At 46.0% G+C, this 22,811-nt stretch overlaps 1 protein-coding gene across 1 annotated transcript in view; it reads right to left on the reverse strand.

Moving 5' to 3' along the window:
• Positions 1 to 781: 781 nt before the first annotated feature.
• The window catches only part of LIPG (lipase G, endothelial type), a 31,144-nt gene continuing 9,114 nt past the window's right edge, over positions 782 to 22,811 (reverse strand). The window contains exons 5-10 of the mRNA XM_007943821.1: positions 16,582 to 16,803; positions 9,814 to 10,056; positions 8,806 to 8,926; positions 7,517 to 7,735; positions 2,969 to 3,073; positions 782 to 803 (exon numbers count right to left, since the gene is read on the reverse strand). Of these exons, the coding sequence (XP_007942012.1) occupies positions 782 to 803; positions 2,969 to 3,073; positions 7,517 to 7,735; positions 8,806 to 8,926; positions 9,814 to 10,056; positions 16,582 to 16,803 (932 nt within the window). The remainder of the gene's footprint in view (positions 804 to 2,968; positions 3,074 to 7,516; positions 7,736 to 8,805; positions 8,927 to 9,813; positions 10,057 to 16,581; positions 16,804 to 22,811) is intronic.

Below are 22,811 nucleotides of genomic sequence, written 5' to 3' on the forward strand. Positions count from 1 at the left end.
GGCAAGAGGTAACTATGGGGAGGAAGTGGGAGGGGAGCTGTTGCATTGTGGTAAACTGTGGTCAATGTCATGAGACAAAGTATATGTGAACCACTGTATGGAAAGTAGATTTGGTCTGTAAACCTTCGCCCAAATCACAATAAAAAAAAAAAAAAGAAAGAAAGAAAGCCAATGGTCTGTGCTTTAGAGAGTGAGTTGGAGAGCAAGACAGAATGTTTAAGACATAACCAGGATTGACCAATGTAGCCATCAGAACCCCAACACCTGGGGCCTCCGCATCCCCCAAAACCACTCTCTTCTCTCTGAGTGAACAAGGCAACAGGGCTGCCATCTTGACATGAGTCATATCCCAATGGAAAGACCTCTTAGGAAAGCTCAAGTCAGGTCAAGCAGCTGATAGCCTTGCACACAGAGCCGCTTTAGAGCCAGGGTTCCTTGTTGGGCAAAGCACAGGTTCTTCTAGCGCTTAGGAACCAGCCCTGTGTGTACAAGAGACCCTAAGCATCTGGCTTATATACACACAAGTCAGACTCAGTGCTCCAGGGGGTGTCATTGGAGGTTTGGAGTCAGAGCTATTCTAAGGCAGCAACAGGAGGAACAGCAGTCACAGTTCCCTCCAGCGAACAGTCCCAGCTGTCACAGGAGGCAAAGCCCTGGGCCCAGAGAGCAAGTCCTTCTTGGGGCTCCAGGTCAAAGTCAAGAGGGGTCATTCCTTTGGGTGAGTCCTCAGCAGTAACTTTTGTCCATGTGCGTGGAAGGTGGTGGGTCCTTGCTGGTGCCCTCAGGGAAGCTCCACCGTTGGACTGAAAGGAAATGTGTGAGAAAGAGGTGCTCATCAACTCCCTTATGCCACAGGCACGTATGTGGTGGACTCTGTTTACCTCAGGACAAAGCTTTCTTTCCACACTTTTAATGCCTTTCCTTTCAGAACAAATGGAAAAACTCTTGAGTACTTCTTTCTCTCTCTCTTGCCCAACAAGCCATAGACTCTTTGAGAAACTTAGCACTGGAATTCTTTCTCTGGGTTTCCTAATTCCATCCACCGCAGTCCATACATGTTTCACCCAAGACCCACCCCCAGCAGGCACACACACACACACACAACACACAAATGTGGAGAGACCTATCAAAGTGTCCTCTTTGCCTTGATCTCAAAATATGAAAGAGGCTGTCATATGGCAGCAAGCGAGTAAGACTGAGTCAAGAAACTGGGACTCTAGTCTCAGCTATACTAATGTGCCATGGAGCCCCTCTGAACCTCAGTCTCCTATCAGGGAACAGGTGGACAGCACTCATGTCAGAAAGGAGAATACCAAAGGCATTACAGATGTCTAGGGATGCTACAACTTCCTGGTGTTAAGTTATTACTCAGGCTCCTTTGTTTTCTGTTTCTTTGAGGAGAAGAGAAGAGGTGTTTGTTTCCCTAAAAAAAATTAGTATGAGGTGAATTATATAGTTCTCAACTGTTATGAAGTTCTAGATCAGTAAAATAAATATAAAATATCTTATTGCCTTATCATAGCAATCCTTTCTGGGTAAGTCCAACCTACACAGCTGTTCTAAGAATCAATTAAGATAATATAGATGGAAGCACTTTAAAACCCAAAAACAAACTCACTGCTGTCAAGTTGATTCCGACCCATAGCAACCTATAGGACACAGTAGAACTGCCCCACAAGGATTTCCAAAGCTGTAAATCTTTGTAGGAACAGACTCCCACATCTTTCTCCCAGAGAGCAGCTGGTGGGTTCAAACCATTGACCTTTTGGTTAGCAGCACAGCACTTCACCACTATCCCACCTGTGCTCTGGAAGCACTTTAAAAGGTGCAAATTTGAATATAAACATAACGAATTAAGATTTATTATTATAGCAGAAATCCATAGGAGCCTCTGCCTGGCTGAGTCGCTTAATGAGATGGGCAGCTTTTAGAGTCCACGAGACCTGTGATTACCATGCTTGTGGCTGGAACAGAGCAGCTAAGGATCAGCCAGGCTCTAGGACTGGCAGACGTTTAATCACAAGGGAACCACAGGATGGGCACAGCCGCTCAATGATTGACACCCAGGCCAAGGGGACATGATTTATCTGGAGCAAGGGGATCCTCTGTGCTCCAAAATAGCACGGGCTTCAGAGGAGACTGACTAGCTGAGTGACTTATCTCCCTGAGCCTCAGTTTCCCCATCTGAACACAAGGATAACAACACCTGCCTCATGGGGTTGATGATAAAATTAACTGAGATAAAGCAGGCCAGGCATGGAACACAGGGCAGGTCCACACTAAGTGCTCAGTAAAGGGCAGCAGTTTTACCATCCAGCATCTGAGGTAGGGCCAGAGCCAGGTAGAGAAATGGTTTCCCTCCTCCTTAGCAGAAGTTTAGGTTTGTTGAGTCCGTTGCCTCTCACTGACCTTCCTCAATTCTGGAATAATGGGATTCTAACATGGGCCAATAGGATTCTGAAGACAACCCCTTCATCTGACTCAGCTACACGTATGTGAGCTTTCATGCTTCCCAAAAAGGGGAAAAGATGTCAGACCCACTCACACTAACCTGAGTTTCAGAAAACCTAAAACTAGGGAATACCTTGGGCTTCTCCTTGACCTCTCACCCTACTCCCACATGGTGTCCAGGAGACCAGGAACTCTAGAACCTTTTCATAATACTGGTTACTGTGTAGAAGACTTTCAACTAAGGCAGGGAGCATGAACACCAACACAGGGATTTAGTTATTGGAAAGGCCTCATTGCAACACCTACAGGACGAGGCAGAACAAGAGGCATTAGGGATGTTCTGTGTATTTCACTTATTTGTTTATCTATCTCCAGCCAGCAGAAAGTCGGCTCTGGAAGGAAAGGGTTTTTGTCTCTTTTGTTCACTGCCATATCCCAGGTGCCCCGACCATATGTGGCACATGCTAGGTGATCAGTCAACATGTGCTGACTGGACATACAGGGAATCCCCAGTTACCTGGTTTCGTTTTTCATCCTCCAGCCATCGCGACACTTGTGAAACCAGAGCTCCTGGCCAGGGGAGATGCTGGTGTTCTCAGGGTCTTCTGCACAAAAAGTCAATCTAGGAGGGAAAAAAAAAACTGAGGTAGCCAAATATCTAGGGGGCAGTACATGGCTGTGCATCAGCCAGACAGCGCTTTTGGGATCAGAGCAATGAGAAAAGAGGCGTTTCCATCATGCTGCGCCCTGACCCAAAAACCTACAGGGGTTCCCAGCACTACTACAAGGGTCAACCTGTCTGGCTTCAAAGTCTTCCAAGATTCAGCCTCACGCAGCCTTTAAGCACACCTCTTCCACCTTCTCCCCTCTGACCATCCAAAAGGCCACCTGCCTTTTAAGCCAGAGCCTCTCTGAACCCTCATGAATCTAACCCTCCCTTGACTTCTCAATTTAATAATAATAATAATAAAGTATATCCTTCATTAACATCACTTTTGTTCTGATCATGACTTCCTATGACATGGAGTTAATAATGAATGTTTTGTTACATTTTAAAATATTATACACTACCTTGAATGGCTCATTGATTCCTATGTCTATGGTTAATGCCTCCACTGAACCATAAACTTCTCAAATGCAGGGACACAATTTACCTAAACTATAAAACCAGCTGCAGTTGAGTCGCTTCTCACTCATGGTGGCTCCATATGTGTCAGAGCAGAACTGTGTCCATAGGGTTTCTTTCTTCCTTTTTTTTTTTTTTTAACTGTGATATGGGTGAAAGTTTACAGAGCAAATTCATTTTCCGTTCAACTGTTCCTACACATTTTGTTTCGTAACATTGATTGCAATCCCCACAATGTAACACGTCTCTTCCCACTTCCTCCCTGTGGTTATCTTTTCTCTGTGCCTTCTTTGCTATGCATTCCTGTCTTCTAAGCTTTCTCCCTGTGCAAATGCTGCCCTTCTGATCTCCCATAGTTGATTGTTCTAAGGAGTGTACCTACCTGATGTAATTGTTCCTTGTCTACTGTTTGGCTGGGAGCTGCGGGAGTGAGTTCAATTCCAGGCCTATAGCATGTCTACAGGCCATAGTCTCGGGGGTTTCACCAGTCTCCATTAGACCAGTAAGCCTGGTCTCTGTGATTTTGAGTTTCATCCCACATTTTGCTCCCACTCTATTGGGGATCTCCCATATTGATTCCTTTCCAAGTGGTTCATTGGCTATAGGGTTTCAACTTTTTGGAAGTTTATCACCAGGTCTTTCTTCTAAGGCACCTCTGGGTGGACTCCAACCTCCAACCTTTTGGCTACCAGCCAAGTGCTTTAACCATTTGCATCACCCAGGAACTCCAATCTATAATAGCAAAAACCAAACCCACTGCTGTTGAGTCAATTCTGACTCATAGTGACCTCCATTGGGGTTCTGAGATGGTAATCTTTATGGAAGTAGATTGCCCAGTCTTGCTTCCATGGGGTGGCTGGTGGGTTTGAGCCACCAACCTTCTGGTTGGCCTTAGGCATTGTGCCACCAGGGCTCCTTCTACCTATAATAAGGTGCTCCATAAATACCCACTGACAAGATTAACTGGAGCTCAGCTGCAAGTCAAAATCAAAGATCTAGCAGACTAACAGCCAAGATCACTAGAAATCATCAAGGCTCTAACAACCATTTCAACTGTAACAAGGCCAGGCCCCGTTGAGCTGCCTCCCACCTCAGTGGGGTGATCAGCCTGACCAATAAACACATGAGCACCTGACCCTGATGCTGGCCGGCAGGACAAATCCACCTTCAAAACAGCTTTAAGAACCTTTCTCAGGAAGCCTAAAGTGCCCATAGACATATAAGCAGGTGACCCACCTCACTCACAGTCAGAAATGCAAAGTAGGAGACCAACTCAAACCCTACAAACAGAATGGCAAGACTGTCTGGGGAAAGGGAAGCTCTCTTATCCTGGTGCAAAGATTCAGGGATTTAACAATATCTAGTTGAGTTGAGGAACTCTGGTGGCATAGTGCCTAAGGCATTTGACAGCTAACTAGAAGGCTGGCTGTTCAAACCCACCACCCCCTCCTCAGAAGGAAGCTTGGGCAATCTACTTCCATAGTGATACCACCTCAGAAACCCAAGGAGGGTTCTCTAAAAGTAGGGTTTGACTTGATGGCAGTGAGTTTGGTTTTGGGTTAGTTGAGTTGAAGGAGGCCTAGGGTGGCACAAAGGGTTAAGTGCTTAGCTATTAACCAAAAGGTTGGCAGTCTGAATCCACCCAGAGGCACCTCTACTTCTGAAAGATTGCAGCCACAGTTCTACTCTGAAACATATGGAGTCACCATCAGCTGGAGTCCACTCAACGGCAACTGGTAGTCAAGTTGGAAAATACTTGTTGTTGTTGTTGCTGTTATATGCCATCGAGTCGGCCCCGACTCATAGCGACCCCTCTTTGGGTTTCCAAGGCAGTATCGCTATGGAAGTAGATGGCCCAGCCTTCCTTCTGAGAGGTGGCTGGTGGGTTTGAACTACCAGCCTTGGAAAATACTTATAGCCCAGCAATTCCACATTTTGGTATACAGTCTCCCAAAGAAGCCCTCACACACACACACAAGGAAAATGTACAAGGAGGGTCATCTCAGCACTAGTTGTAACTGCTAAAAGTAAAAACAACTTAAATATTCAGCAGAAGATTGACAAAACCATGGTTTCCCTGTACAATGAAGATTTACATACAGGAGTTAACTGTGAATACACTAGATATGGATGTATCGGACAAATTGTAATGGCAAAACAATGTTGAATGAAAAAAGCAACTTGTAAAATGTTATATCCTCCCATCTGAAGTTCAGAAGCATCCAAAACAACTCAATGCATCATTTATGGAGTCAAACAAAAGTGATCATTGTTGTTAATTGTCATCAAGTAGATTCTGACTCCTGGCCACCCCACGTGTGCAGAGTAGACTTCTCCATAGAGTTTTCAAGGTTGTGACCTTTCAGAAAAGCAGATAACCAGCCCTGTCTTCTGAGCACCTCTGGATGGCTTTAGACTACTAACCTTTCAACTAGTAGTTGAGCGCTTAACTGGGCCACCCAGGGACTCCTCAAACAGAAGTGATGAAGGTATGAAAACATGAAGGAAGGAATGCTAGCATCAGAATATTAGCTACATTTGGTTTGAAAGCAGGTGAGGAATAGGACAAGGACAGGACACAGAGGAGTTTTAAGTATATCCATAGTGTTTTACTTTTTCAAGTTTCTTATCTGAAACCAATATGGAAAAGTTCTTACTTACATTTGTTAATGCCTAGTGGTGCTTTAATGGGTGTTTAAAATGCTTGGAATATTTTGTACAAATAATTCTTTCTGGCACCACACCCATAGGCATGGGTTGCATTTACAAGAGCTAAGAGAAGTAGAAACATACACAATTACCCAGATCAGAGGTTTGGACTAATAGCTCCCGCATCTGGCACACAGGTTTCTAGCGGAATCACTTGGCAAGGGACTCAGGCCTCCCTCTCTACCGGGCTTGCTATAAACAATGGATGTGCACTGGTCACAGGACGAGTGGTAAAGGAGAAAGTGCCATGCCAGGCACAGAGAGGTTGGGGCTGCTTCATACCCATTTTGCAAGGCAGTGACCTCTCAGAGACCTGCCGAAGCACTCAGGGGAAGAAAGCCTCCTTTCTTGGCAAAGGTCTCCAGCATCCCTGGCTTGGAGCCCTCTCTGGATCCTCTTGAGAGAGCAGCCTGTCAGAGAGTCCCGGTATAGTATGAGGACTGATACATGAAGGTCTGGATCTTTCATGCCAGGCTTGGAGTTAATACTTTTATGCCAGGCACAGAGAAGCTGCCAGCTGGCATGGGACAGAGAAGTCTCTGTGACTTGAATTTAGGACCCCAGCCCCATGTCCTTGCCTCAGAGCCCCTGCAGGAGGGATATAATAATGACCTTGGGGAAACCACATCCTTCTGCAGACCTCAACCGCCCAGAGTGAGCTGAGGGCTCCCTAGATAGGACTTTGTTTTACTCTAGACAAAAGCAAACAAAGCCATGGTCCCATGGTAAAGAGATCAACAAGGCGGCATGTCTAAAGAGCCTTGTCGAGGAAAGAGCTTCCTCCAAGCCAGCACATGGGATTTCAACACAGGAATCTCAGCCCCCTTATCCACCCCTCAGGAGCCCTGGTGGCATAGTGGTTAAGTGTTTGGCTGCTAATAAAAAGGTTGGCAGTTCAAAGCCACCAGCTACTGCATGGGAAACAGACCTGGCAATCTGCTTCAGTAAAGATTACAGCCTTGGAAACCCTATAGGGCAGTTCTACTGTGTCTTATAGGGTTGCTATGAGTTGGAATCGACTTGACGTCAGTGGGTTTGGATTTACCCATCCCTGTCCACCGAGGGCCTGTGATCAGTGTACGAGCTGCTCAACAGTTTACAGTGGCCTTCCCCAGCATTTGAGGATTGCCTGTGTGCTCTGTGAATGCTCAGAAGGAAAGCAACACAGCAGAGGCCCTCGCCTGCTGCTCCTTCTTCTCTTGAGGTAGAAGAAGGTCACAGAGGACTTACTTCTGCTGTGTTTCCCCAGACTTGACCCGGATGCGTCGGATATTCAGCTCCCGAGAGGGGTTGTAGGATTGAGACAGGTAGCTGCGAAGCTCCTTCCATAGATTGTACCAGGACTGAGATGTCTCCTCCCAAGTGAGTTTGATCTTCAAAAGGTCACCCAAGTCCTCCTCAGTGTAGACCAAGAAGGTGTTGGTAGCATTCAGGTCAATCTGCTCCACTCTGCAAGGTGAGAGAGAAGCCTGTGTCATGCTCCTGCACCATAGAACTACTGTACAGCATGGGGTGATGCCTGGAGGGCACAAGGTCCATCTCCACCTGGGCCCTCCATGTCCCACCAGCAGGACCAGTGTGGAAGCTCATGTGTGTGGCCACCGTGACCAAGAGATAACCGCCCACAGCACCCAGGCTTCTCATCCCAACCATCCCTGTGCATCTCCCCATGCATGCTGCTTCTCAGGGGACAGGCCCAAAAAAACAGAAATGAGAACACACAAAGAAATCACGTCCGCACTGGAGAGGTGTTCCTCTGAACTATCCCCCTCACCACTGTCCCTCTTATATGGCACTTGGTGTGGCCTGCCTCACCCCATTTGTGAGTGTGTGTGTCCACATTTGATGTCCTCACTAGACCTAGAGTCCTGAGAGGCAGGTAGTTGGTGATATTTCTGCACAGTCCCAACATTACTTGGCATCATGCTTGCAGGTGCTCAACAAATACGCACAGATTGCTCTGTACCTTTCCCTACAGCCACGTCATTAGAAAAGGCCCAATCAGCTTATGCACAGGGAGACAGCTCAGGGGGCAGGAGAGTATGGAGGGATGGACACTGGGAAGTGGTACTATGGGGAGGAAGTGGGAGGGGAGCTGTTGCATTGTGGTAAACTGTGGTCAATGACATGAGATAAAGTATATGTGAACTGCTGTATGGAAAGTGAATTTGCTCTGTAAATCTTCACCCAAATCACAATTTAAAAAAAAAAAAAAAAGGCCCAAGGAAGATGTTTATGAAGTGCCAAACCTCTCAAAGTCTTGGGTATCAGGGGGACCCTGAAATGAGGTAGCAGTTTCTGCTCAGTTTGCTGAGTCATCTAGGAGCCTCCCTCCCAGACATGTTCTGAGTCAGGGGCTAGGTGAAGGCACAGCTGGGAGAGGCATCTAGACCCACCCAGCACCTCCCTAGGCACTTGGACCACACTGCCCTGCACTTGATCACAGCATGAACACCCTTTCTCATTCCCAACCCAGCATGCTCTCTATCCTGAATCCAGCAAAGGAAACTGTGACTCACATATCCAAAGGCAGAGTCTGGGAATCTGCATTGGTGCCATACAAGGAGACATACAAGGTAGGTTCAATTTCTCCCATGCTCTTGTAGCTGAAGATGTGGATTTTCATCTGATAATGGTAGACTGCAAGGAAAGCAGAGCAAAGACATTTGTGTGGCTTGCTTGTCACTGGCACACTGAAGATTTAGGAACTGACAGTCCTTTTGTCCAGAACAGCTTCCAGCCTCCCTCTGGACCAGTTATCTACAAGGTCATAAGATCTCACTGCAGTATAAAAGAAGAAGCCCTGAACTTGAGGCTTGGGAGATGTTTGGGGATTCTGGCGTGGACATTTTCTTCCTCCATGACCTTAGATTAGGGACTAAGATATTAACCTCTCTGAGCCTCAGCTTCCTCATACATAAAATAATACCCACAAAACCTATGGCTTTATAAGTTGTTACAAAAACATAGGATATCATTTTGATCCTCTGTTCTCTCAATCTCAGATTTGTTGCTATGGTCATATGAAAATACAAATATGAAACAGCTTTGAAGAGTTAAATCAAGATAGAAATGTAAGATATGGGTACTGTGATCATGGAGTGATGATTCACATCACAAGAGGTGTCCCCGTCACTTTTTTTAAAGATTTAATTTCCTAGATGTGTGCAGTGCAGTTAGATCTGCAGTGATTTGCTTGGGCTGTCACTGTGCCAGGTCACTCCCTTGGGCTGGGATGAGCCCTGTTCTACAGGGTTTGTATTACCTGTTACCCATTGTCATCAAGTCAATTCCAACTCATAGCGGCCCTACAAGACAGAGTAGAGCTGTTCCAAAGGGTTTCCAAGGCTGTAGCAGACTGCCACATCTTTCTCCCATAAAGCAACTGGGGGGTTTGAGTAGCCAACATTCAGTTGGCAGCTGAGCGCTTTGATCATTGTGCCACCACGGTTCCTTTGACATAGTATTAAAAAGGAGGAAGAAGACTAAGGCACTTCCTCAGGGACACCTCAGAGACTGAAGCTTACCTCGGAAAGGCATGCCTGCCCGGGTTTTTAGGTACATTTTACTGTTCCTCTTGTTCCTCATCTTCTTGGCATTGTAGCCAATGCTGTTACAGCGGTTCTTCCGGCAGCTGAGACAGATGCCCTTTTTGAACCGGTTTGAGTCCGTGCACTGGAACGCGAAGCTTGGTTTGTCCTGGTTCACCAGGGAATCAACAAAGAGGTGCACAGCCCGCTCATGTTCACACTTCACCACCTCTGTGATGGCTGGGAGAGGAGGAAAGAGAACATGGAGGTGAGTACCTCCCACTCATCTGGCCACTTAGCCCATCAATCAGCACTGCATGCATGCTCCATGAGAGCTCTTCTCATTATTGCAGTAAAAATAAATTTCACAAAACTGTTTTAGGCTGGGTTCTCTAGAGAAGCAAAACCAGTAAGGCTTATATATACATACAGAGAAAGAGAAATTTATCTTAGGAAAAAGGCTCACACACTTATAGAAGCTGGCAAGTCCCAACTTCATGGATCATATGTCAAGCTGGAGGCTTTTGCCAACTCACACAGCTGCAGGGGCTGAGGAGCTCAAGGTTGGCAGGCAGTATACCAGCTGTTTACTCCAACGAATGATGAATCCAAAACCTCCAGGCCAAATGGTGGATTGGTCACTCACAGACAGTTGTAGGCAGGCAGCACAACAGGATCCCAATCCACAGAAGAGTGTTTCTTTTCCCAGGATGTCCATAAATATATTGGAAGCAGGCCACACCCCTAGGGAAACTCCCTTTCAATGGATTGGCTGCTCAAAACATAAACATCTGATCCCCTCATGGGAATAACCACATCACAACTGCTTAAACCACACAGAATTGTGGTCCAGCCAAGTTGACACACAGCTCCAACTATCACAGTCCACCTCTTGTCAACTTGGCAGTTGTATACACATCTTCTTAACCATATATAATCTCTAAATAAGGACAATTATAAAGTTATATTTGCATCTAACATGATATGCTAACATGTGTACAACTGAAGCGCATTAACATTCTTTACATTTCACAGTTCATAACAGAAGGAAACAAAAATATTTGATGCACATATACAATGAAGAAATACAACAATCACAGTCCTCATTTCTGCAACTGGTCACGTGGTTGTAGCTGATATTCAGAACTACCTTCTTCCACCACCCATTCCTTTATTCCCTTGCCCTCACCAAGCACCTCAGCTGGTCGTGGTTCTTTGCCTGGTGGGGGGACCCAAACCTTCATTCCTGAAGGATCTGGGCCACTAGTAGTCATATCAGAATGGGGTTGCTGCGATTTTCCATTGACTTTAATCACAGGGCATGGTAGTACTAAGAGACGTCCTAAAGAATCTCCTGTATTCCAGACATATTCTTCTTTACTCCATTATGTAATGTCAATCCAATTTCCCTTTGGTAATCAGGATCTATCACACCAGATAGTACAGTAACACCCTTCTTTGTCTGTTGATACAGTGGCATGAGGAAGCCAAAATGGCCAGATGGCATTCTTAATTTCCAGTTCAATGCAATCAGTATTGTGTCTCCAGGTGGGAGTGTTCCTCCCTTTGGGACTAATATCTCCAGACCTACAGAACATAGGGTAGCAGGGACAGGAGGCAAACATTTTTTGAGTGGGTCACTAGGGGTAATAGTGATTGGTACCACTCCCATTTCCACTCCTTGGTTTCTGGACCCATGAATCCTGGCTCCTGGAGAAACAGCACCGTATATTGGATGCTGGTTTAGAGCATATACAGCCTCCTGGAGAACATTGCCCCAACCCTTCAAGGTATTGCCACCTAGCTGGTGCTGTAATTGTGTTTCTAATAGGCCATTCCATCGTGCTATCAAGGAAGCTGCTTGTGGATAATGGGGAACATGATAAGACCAGTGAATTCCATGAGCATAGACCCATTGCTGCACTTCATTTGCTGTGAAGTGAGTCCCTTGATCTGAAGCAATGCTCTGTGGTATACCATGATGGTGGATAAGACATTCTGTAAGTCCACAGATGGTAGTTTTGGCAGAAGCGTTGCATGCAGGGAAGGCAAGTCCATATCCACAATAAATATCTATTCCAGTATGAAAAAAATGCTGTCTTTCCATGCTGGAAGTGGTCCAATATAATCAACCTGCCACCAGGTTGCTGGCTGATCACCCCGAGGAATGGTTCCATATAATGGACTCAGTGTTGGTCTCTGCTGCTGACAGACTAGGCATTCAGCAGTGGCAGTAGCTAAATCAGCTTTGGTAAGTGGAAGTCCATGTTGCTGAGCCCATGCATAACCTCCATCCCTGCCACCATGGCCACTTTGTTCATGAGCCCATTGAGCAATGACCAGGAGTAGCTGCGAGAAAAGGATGGCTGGTTTCCACTGAATGTGTCATCCTATCCACCTGATTGTTAAAGTCTTCCTCTGCCAAGGTCACCTTTTGGTGGGCATTCACATGAGACACCAATATCTTTACTCCTTTGGCCCATTCAGAGAGATCTATCCACATACCTCATCCCCCTACATCCTTGTCACCAATTTTCCAATCATGCTCCTTCTAAGTCCCAGACCATCCATCCAAGCCATTGGCCACAGCCTATGAATCCATATACAATTGTACATCTGGCCATTTCTTGTCCCATGCAAAATGAACAACCAGATGCACGGCTCAAAATTCTGCTCATTAGGAGGATTTCCCTTCACCACTGTCCTTTAGGGAAGTCTCAGAAAGGGGCTGCAGTGCTGCTGCTGTTCACTTCCGAGTGGTGCCTGCATATCGTGCAGAATCATATGTAAATCAGTCATGAGTTTTCTCTTCCTCAGTCAACTGATCATAAGGAACTACCCATGAGGCCATAGGTGTAGACTGGGACAGGGAAGGTAATGTGACTGGAGTGGAGACCATAGGCATTTGGGCCACTTCCTCGTGCAACTTACTTGTGCCTTCAGGTCCTGCTCTAGCCCAATCTTTGATATACCACTTCCATTTAATGATGGAGTGCTGCTGTATACATCCAACTTTATGACTCTGTGGGTCAGAAAACACCCAGTTCATGATGGGCGGCTCAGGCCTCATGGTGACTTGGTGGCCCATGGTTAGGCGTTCAGTCTCTACTAAAGCCCAGTAACAAGCCAAAAGCTTTTTCTCAAAAAGAGAGTTATCTGCAGAGGATGGCAGGGCTTTGTTCCAAAATCCCAAAGGTCTGTGTTGCAATTCACCAATAGGGACCTGCCAAAGACTCTAAACAGCATCTCTATCTGCTACACACACTTCAAGCACCATTTGATCAGCTGGATCATATGGCCCAAGTGGCAGAGCAGCTTGCACGGCAGCCTGAATTTATTGCAGAGCCTTCTGTTGTTCTGGGCCCCACTCGAAACTAGCAGCTTTCCAAGTCACTTGATAAATAGGTCAAAGCAACACACCCAAATGAGGGATATGTTGCCTCCAAAATCCAAAGAGACCCACTAGATGTTGTGCCTCCCTTTTAGTTGTAGGGGAAGCCAGATACAATAACCTATCCTTCACTTTAACTTCAGACACCACTCTGGGTTGGCAATTTAATTGGTGTTGTAATTCAGTCACTCTTACAATAAGACTCTGGGTTTGGTTTTCACCAATATCATCTCTGTTACTAGAAGAAATAAGGCTTTCTTTCAGAGCACAACTGGAAACATTGAGGTCTTTTATGCAGCACTTGAGCTGTGACTCAGCAGCCCTGAACTCATCTCGCTCTTTCACCACTTTGTCTAACTTAAGTAGGACCAACCAGCCAGCTTCCTTATACTCCTCATGCTGACAAAATTGCAGAAAAGTATCAAATATGCGATCACCCAGAGCCTCACTTCTCAAAAATACTTGACCTAGTGGTGGTACTATTTTGCATATTATTGTTGCCACTTCATGCCACAGATTAGCAGGGCCCTCTTTACTAATGGAGGCAGAGTCACCAGTGCCCTTACGATTAATCAAATTGGAGAACCAAAACAGAATCAGTGAGATCCAATTAAGGAAGACCATCCTTATGATTTTGTCTCTCTAGAACCACTCCTGGTACCAAACTGTGTTAGGCTGGGTTCTCTAGAGAAGCAAAACCAGTAAGGCTTATATATACATACAGAGAAAGAGAAATTTATCTTAGGAAAATGGCTCACACACTTATAGAAGCTGGCAAGTCCCAAGTTCTTGGATCAAACGTCAAGCTGGAGGCTTTTCCCAACTCACACAGCTGCAGTGGTTGATGAGCTCAAGGTTGGCAGGCAGTATATCAGCTGTTGACTCCAATGAATGGCGAATCCAAGATCTCCAGGCCAAATGGTGGATTCACTCAGGGACAGTTGTAAGCAGCACAACAGGATACTGATCCACAGAAGAATGTCTCTTTTTCCAGGATGTCCATAAATATACTGGAAGCAGGCCACACTCCTAGAGAAACTCCCTTTCAATGGATTGGCTGCTCAAAACATATACATCCAAACCCATTGTGGGACTAACGCACATTGTTGTTGTTGTTGTTGTTGTTGTTGTTATGTGCCATCGAGTCGGCCCCGACTCATAGCAACCCCTCCTTGGGTTTCCGAGGCAGTATCACTACGGAAGTAGGATTGCCCAACCTTCCTTCTGAGGAGTGGCTGGTGGGTTTGAACCTCCAGCCTTCTGGTTAGCAGTCAAGTGCTCTAGCCACTATGCTACCAGAGCTCCCATTAACGCACATTACAACTGCTTAAACCACACAGAATTGTGGTCCAGCCAAGTTGATACACAGCTCCAACTATCACAAAAATATACGCCAATTCAACAATTTTGCACGTGCAGTTCAGTGACACTGATTATGTTCATCACGTTATACAACCACCACCATATCCTTTTCCAAATTATTCTATCACCATTAACAGAAACTCAGTGTCCCCAAATAATGACAGTGATAACTATTTTTATTGCTGCTGTTTGTATTCTTGTTTTTGTAATTCTTTATACATGCCTACTGCTGTGGTAGGCTCCTGGACAAATGTAAGATAATCCCCAGCACTTACCCACTTACTCTCTCTAAGTGACAAGACAACATTAACACACACAAAGCAACAAGAAACAAGAGAGTGTGCATAGTTCGTGCTAAGCAGGGTGAGGCCGAGCATGTGTGTGGTAGGAGTCCTAACTGAGGAAGTCCTGATAGAGTTTACAGTCACAAAACACTAGAAATGGATCAGATGCCAAACATCACCTACTCTAGGGAACAGCAAACTATGGCCTGTAGGCTAGCCACCTATTTTTATAAATAAAGTTTTATTGGCATGCATTCATGCTCATTTGTTTATGGACTGTCTATGGCTTCAGAGTTGGGTAGTTGAAACAGACTGTATGGCCTGCCAAAGCCTAAAATACTATCTGACCCTTTAAGGAAATGTTTGCTAATCCCATCCTAGTCCAATCCCTCTGATTAGAAATTAAAACCCAAGGGTCCTTAGAGGTGTAGTAATTTGTTCAGGGTCATACAGACATCTGGTAGCAAAGTCAGGAGTATAGTTTACATTTTCTGGCACTTGGTACATCCTTAAGGAGTTCTGGTGGCACAGTGGTTATATTGTTCAGCTGCTGACCAAAAGGTTGATGGTTCAAAACCACCAGCTGCTCTGCAGAAAAAGATGTGGCAGTCTGCTTCTGTAAAGATTACAACCTTGGAAACCCTATGAGGCAGTTCTACTCTGTTCTATATGGTCACTGTGAGTCAGAATCAACTCAACAGCAGGGGGGTTGGTTTTTTGGTTTTGGTACATCATTATTTCTCATAACCAGGGGATAGAGCCAAAAGTTTATGTAAATCTTAGGGCCTTAAGAAAAATTGGCAAGTGAATCCTACCCCTTCCTCACTGGTACCACCAGCCTCAAGAAATACTATGATCTCATTACCTTCCCATTCAGGGAGCAAGAGTGGGACATCCAAAGGGCAGAGCCTCAGAGTAGAGAGACCCAACTAGGAAATGCTGCCAGAACCCCAGGCAGCACCAGAATGGGGGGCCCCAAAAGAGATGGCCACCTACATGTCAGTTCAGCAGCAGATTCCGTTCATCTCAAGTCTGTTCAGGCACCCAGAATAAAAATTTCCATGGAGTAGAGAAAGCATGCTGGTTTTGCTTCTTTAAAATATTACTCAAAAAATAAGTTAGAGTGTATCCATGCTATGGAGTATTATACAGACTTTTAAAAGGATAAAGGAAGTGAATCTATGTGTCCTGATATGTGAGAATGTCTGTAATATATTATGACTAAAAAAGGAAAGTTGTAGAACATTGTGGTTAAGATCCTACTTTGAAAAATATAATCACACACACACACAAATACATAAATAGAATCATAAAGAAAAAAGACTGGAAGGATACACCCCAAATTACTCACACTGGCTACATTTGAGGAGTGAAAATTAGAATGGGGTGGGAGGGAAAGAGGTATTTGACAGTTTGTTTTATGTAATTCTTTACTGCTTGATTTTCTTTTTTTCCTACAAATATGTATTCCTTTTGTCATAAATAATAATTATAATAACATTAATAACAACTATGGATGAGAAAGCAGAGTAAAGAGCACCGGGTGGCTACTCACAGGCTTGTAGGATGATGATGAAGTTTAAGCACAAATATTTGAGGGGGAATGGGTGGGAGGGAGGTGGTGATGAGTAGTGAAGAAAATGTTGGGTGCACCAACAGCTCTGGCCGGTGGAAGAGATGTGATAACTGCGTCAAACCTCCACATTAAGCAGAAAAGAAGGAACTCACTTCCATATGCAATTGACCCCAAGATGTCGTTGAGTCCACAGCCAGGCTGGAAGTCACCCCCGTTGGGGTAGATGTCGATATGGCCCACAGGCATCTGAATCCCGATGCTCAAGCCGAAGGAGCGTGTGTAGGTGTGGAGGACATCCACAAAGTCTGCGTCATCAGGAGAGAGCCTTTTGTGGATGTCCACCCCTTCAAACATGGGCCCAGCAGGATCCAAACCTGCAGCGAGAATGAGGAGCCAAGACTAGCTACATCAGGCACACTGAGTCAATGGGACCTTAAAGTTAAGTCAACATGTGCAGACAAAAGACAGCCTCTGAAACCAGCCCCAGGATTCAAGACATGGAAGGTCTGGAGTCTACTGCCAAGAAACTGACACTCCCTTCCAAAGCCCTCACATGTCCTGACACCTCATTTGACTCAGTACACTGGCCATAAGGCTTACCATGACACGCAGCTCTGATGAACCCCGGACTGTTAGAACTAGAGCAGTTCTAGGAGCTCTGGCAGCTTAGTGCCTAAGGCATGTGACTGCTAACCAGAAGGCTGGCAGTTCAAACCCATCAGCCACTCCTCAGAAGGAAGGTTGGGCAATCTACTTCCGTAGTAATACTGCCTCGGAAACCCAAGGATGGGTCGCTGTGAGTTGGATCCGACTCAATGGCAGTGAGTTTAGTAAGAACTCAGACTGGCTAAAACTAAGCTGTCCATCCCATTCCTCCTGCCATGGAGAGTCTTCTATAGCCTCAATTTAAGTAGAAAGTTTAAGGGAAAACTATGCTGCCTGCAAGGAGATCTGGTGGCATAGTGGATAAGGCACTGGCTGCTAACCAGATCAGCAGTTCAAACCCATCAGCTGCTCCTCAGAAGGAAGATGGGGCAATCTACTTCCGTAAAGATTTGCAGCCTCGCAAACTCAATGGGGGTAACTATGAGTCAGAGTCGACCCAACAATGAGTTTGGTTTTTTGTTTTTTTTATGCTGCCTTCATTTTTCTGGAGGGAAAGCTCAGTCTCCTCCCCAAGCTGAGCTATTTTTATTTGGACTTGGTCTTCCCCTTCCTTTGATTATGAATCAGGTGCAGAGACAAAATGTTGAAAGAGGGGCTTATACCAGATATACTGAGAACCCTCACCCTAGGCTTCCAGAATGCCTCTACTTTGCAGCCACAGTGAGAGAACCTTTTTGCTCCCAAGCTTGCTGCATGGAGCAGGCAAGCAGCACTGTGGAGAGCACTGGGTCTCACTTTGAAACTGTATAAATATCACTGGAGAGTATGCTCAAAATTCAGAGTCCCAAAGGTAGCAGAAGTGGCACGGTGATTAAGGCATCCGGCTGTTATTCCAAAGGTCAGCGGTTCACCAGCCACTCCACAGAAGAAAGATGAGGCAGTCTGCTTCCATAAAGATGAACAGCCTTGGAAACCCTATGAAGCAGTTCTACTGTCCTATAGTGTTGCTATGAGTGGGAATTGACTACACGGCAATGGGTTTGGTTTGGTTTCATTTCAGGTAGCTACAGAAAACTCTGAAAGGACACACAAAAACTTGATTACCTGCATGTATGCATGTTGGGGAGAGGATGGGGAAGGGGACTAACTGCACCAGGTAGCAGTAACAGTAAGAGACTTCGCATCATGTTTTAATTTTGGAACCACATAAACGTAAAACCATCCAAAAGAAAAGAACTTGCAAAGCATAAAATGCGTATTGCCAAGTCCCTAGCCCTTTCAAGATTCTGGCTGGTGGGTCTGGTGTGGAGCCCAGAAATTTGCATTGCTCCCCAGATGACATGGAACACAGGTGGTCTGTGGAGCAGGCTTTGCAAAGCTACTCAGGGCTTTGGTATCAACTATAAAATGCAACCTGGATGCCTTAATTCATACAGTGCGTGTGAGATATGAAGAGATTAAGTGCTGTCAATGTAAATTGTTGTTGTTGTTGTTGTTATGTGCCATCGAGTTGGCCCCAACTCATAGCGACCCTTCTTTGGGTTTCCCTTGAGGTATCACTACAGAAGTAGATTGCCCAACCTTCCTTCCGAGGAGTGGCTGGTGGGTTTGAACTGAAAAAAAAACAAAAAGCAAATGCACTGCCTTGGAGTTGTATCTGACTCATAGGGACCCCTCCTTGGGTTTCCAAGACGGGTATCACTACGGAAGTAGATTGCCCGATCCTCCTTCTGAGGAGTGGCTGGTGAGTCCAACTATTATGGGCACTGGGTTCATTCCAGCCTGGAAGCCTCTCTGCCCTGAAGACAGAGAGAGGACCTGGAGAAAGTGAAAAAGACAGTGTGGCAAGAGAAAGGAGCTTGCTGGGTCTGGAACAGTGGTTCTCACTGGGAACGATTTTCCCCTCAGGCAATATTTGGTAACGTCTGAGACATTTTCAGTGATCACCATTGGGAGGAAGCTTCTGTACTCTAATAATGAGCAGAAGCCAGGGATACCACTAAATGTCATACAAGTCACAAAACAGTTCCCACAACAAAGCATTATGGCCCAAACTGTCAAGAGGACCAAGGGGGAGAAATCCTGGTTTGGAAATATTGAGGCAAGAAGAGTTTATGATCAAGAATTGAGCTGTGAAAGGAAGAGATGGGCAACTGTGCCGTGATCACCAGACACCAGCCTGGGAGAATCAGGGCACACGCTATGAAGCTTGACGGGTGATTTGGGAATAAACAAGCACAAAGCTACTGTCTACAGTGGGCAGTAAACTCGTGAAACACTTCACCCGTGAGAGCTGGTGGAGATGGAAACTCTAAAGAGTTTTCAGAACAAGCTTAGATAAATTTATCTATGACCAAGGTAGAAGGAGAGCCACAGCTGCTCGGGGGTTCATGCTTAGTGCAGCACCAAAAGAAGATGGTGAAAAGCAATGTCCTCTCATAATTGCCCTTGATGATTGATTTGGGAGGCTGCAATGACCACAGGAGCTCTGGTGGGGCAGTGGCTAAGGCATTTTGACTGCTAACCAGAAGGCTGCCAGTTCAAACCCACCAACCACTCCTTGGAAGGAAGGTTGGGCGATCTACTTCTGTAGAGATACCACCTGGAGACCCAAGGTGGGGTTGCTATGAGTCTAATCAACCCAATGTCAGTGAGAAGGATCACAGTACTGACACGAGCAGCCTTTCCCTGCCTCTCACATGTCCCCAGAGGAAAAAGAGAGAGTGAACATTCTGCTTTGCAATCAACACAAGAGAGAGGCTCTCTGCTTGGTGTGAACAAAAGCCCCCACCAGACAGTCAGTGTCAAGGAAACCAATCTGCACTGGAGGCATGCAGGCAGCTGATGGGCCTGGGGGCTGGCTGTCAGGCAGGCTGAGCAAGTAGCCCTGCCTTCACTCACTGGCCTGGCCCAGCCTGCTCTGGTCTGACTATGCCTGTTACACACCCTTGGCCCAAGGACTCGGAAAAAGTTACACAGTTCACTCCCTAAGAATGGAAAAGAAAACTTGTGTTGTTTTTGTTTGCTGTCATGTTGATTCCAACTCATAGCAACCCTATAGGACAGAGCAGAACTGTTCCATAGAATTTCCAAGATTGTCATTTTTATAGAAGGAGTCCTGGTGGTACAGTGGTTAAGTGCTCGGCTGCTAACTAAAAGGCAGGTGGTTTAAACCCACCAGCCGGTCTGCAGGCAAAAGATGTGGCAGTCTGCTTCCAAAAAGATTTACAGCCATGGAAACTTTATGGGCCAGTTCTACTCTGTCCTATAGGGTCACTATGAGTCAGAATCAACTCGAGAGCAATGAGTTTGGGTTTCCTTGGTAATCCTTAAGGAAGCAGACTGTCATATCTTTCTCCCTCAGAGCAGCAGGTGGGTTTGAACTGTCAGTCTTTCAGTTAGCAGCCAAGCACTTAATCGCTGAGCCAGCAAGGCCCTGAGAAAGAACTTAGCCCCTCACAAAAACAAAACGTGGAAAACCACCTCCCACTTCCATTCCGTCATAGACTCCTCCCAAAGTTGCTTTGTCGAGCCAATGCACATGCATACACACACATGTGCACATGCACACACGCACATGCAGGAATAACCTGTGAGGCTGTGCATTCTGGGCCGGCAAGGCAGAGCTTATAGAACTTCAAGAGCTACCTTACTGCCACATACAGAAAAGAGGCAGCATGGTGTACTGGTTAGATATGTGGCTCTGGAACCTGACAGCCTGGGTTCGAATCCCAGCTGAGCAACTTACAGGATGCAAGACTGAGCAAATTAGTTAACTGCTGAGTCCTAGTTTTCCCATTTATAAAATGAAGCCCAGAAGACCCCTCTCACGGGGTCTCTATAAGACGTAGAAATAGCATAAAGTACCTGTCACACTTTAGGTAGCACCCAGCCCAGAGCCTGCACAATGGACACAATTCATATTTGCTGAATGAACAAATGAATTTATTTGCTTATTTGTTATAACTCACTAGACACTGGTTCCGTTAGAAATGTATGACCTCTCCCTCGCACGGCATAGGCTTCTCTCAGAAACCTAAGGGGGAAATTAAGAGAGTAAAACTCTAGCAAGCCCCTGTGTTGGGCCCAAGCAAGACTGGTGTTTCCCCAGGCAGCCCTGAGCTGAGGACACCCTGCTGCCTCTACCCAGCAGCATCGCTGGCTTCAGGATCCCCTGCAAGCTGCAGCTTCTGGTCCTTTCACTTGTCGGAACCACCTGGTTCATGGGCACATGGGAAGTTGGCCAGCTGAGGAGAGAGGAGAGTACACAAACCTCCCCCATCAGACATGCACAAGGGCATGTGTCAGGTGAACCAAATACCTTCTGAGGTGCTGCCTGGCAACCAGACAGAGGCCATGCCCTCCTGTCGGGTTCACCCAGGCCTCTGCTCCAAAGAGAAAGGCCAGAGGGCCAGGATGGGGCTGCACTCAAGACAGAGCAGGGTATTGATTAGCATTCTCCCTGGCTCCCCTGCCGGCCCCAGGAGAGCAATCAAAGTCCACTTGTCAGTAGCTACCACCCAAGCAGGCAGAGGAGAGCACTGGACAGCTCCTTGCCAGTCCCATCCCATTTCAGATTCAGATATAGGAAAAGGGAAGGTCTGCAAATTATCCTTGTAAACAACAACACCATGGGCCCCAAGGCTTTGATGGATACCTCCTGTGCACTGCAGTTTGGACAGCGCTGGCCCAGCTCTGAAATCTCTGGCCTCTCATTCAGGGATAGGAAGAGGTGCTCAGACAATAGAACCCAGAGTGGCTGCAAGCTAACTGCTTTGCATCAGAAATGAGTCAATAAGTAGTCATGTGGGGCCACACAGCCACTGCTCATTTTGCAGCCAGTTCAGGTCCTGCAATCTTGGAAATAAAAAATAAAGCTCTCAAGCTATGCTGAATCCTATGAATCCCATCACTGAATTGAAAGAACTGTGTGTATCCCTGTGTGTGTATGTACGAGCCTAAGCCCAGGTACAACAACTGGAAGAGGACCAGTCCCTGGAGAAGCACTCACGACTACTAGCCAAAAGGTTGGTGGCTCAAACCCACCCAAAGGTACCTCAGAAGACAGGCCTAGCGATCTGCCTTGGAAATCCCATGGAACAGTTCCATGCTACACACTTGGGGTCACCATGAGTCAGAAACAACTCAAAAGCAATGACAACAATAAAACCTCACAGGTATTTTTTTCAAAATCTGCCTCATCAGCTTGTTGTTGAAACTTAAAGTTCCACCTTGACTCTATCACTCTTTAGCTAGGAATTCCCTTCTACCAGAGTCCTGTTTTCAAATGAAAACACTTCAGGAGAAGAAATTGATCAAGTTTTCTCTTAGTGACTGAGTGAGTCCTTAGTATCTTGGGGGTGAGGAGGAACCGGGGGGTGAACAGAAATAAAAAAGTACTAGAAGGTGGAGAAATACTCAAGGCAACAAATTCACCATTTATTTTAGCCTAGAGGAGTCTGTGTGTGTGTATTGGAGGGGCCCCAAAATGGAAAAGACACTTAACTTTCTGTTCTGGTTATCTAGTGCCGCTCTGACAAGAAGGTATCACAAATAGGATGACTTTAACAAACAGGAGTTTATTCTTACAATTTGGAGGCTTTAAGTCCGAGTTCAAAGTGCCAGGCTCTAGGGGCTGGGTGAAAGCCCCTTAACCTTGGGCTTCAGCTCTGCCCCTTGCTCCCAATCCACTGAAACTGGAGGCTTTTCTTTACTCAGACAGCTGCTGGCTACGAGACTGACAAGCACAAGATTGACAAGTAAAAGGCACAGTCCC

The sequence above is a fragment of the Orycteropus afer genome, unplaced genomic scaffold (genome assembly GCF_000298275.1).
Source record: "Orycteropus afer afer isolate SDZICR_OR568_19922 unplaced genomic scaffold, OryAfe1.0 scaffold00113, whole genome shotgun sequence".
Lineage (NCBI taxonomy): Eukaryota > Metazoa > Chordata > Mammalia > Tubulidentata > Orycteropodidae > Orycteropus > Orycteropus afer.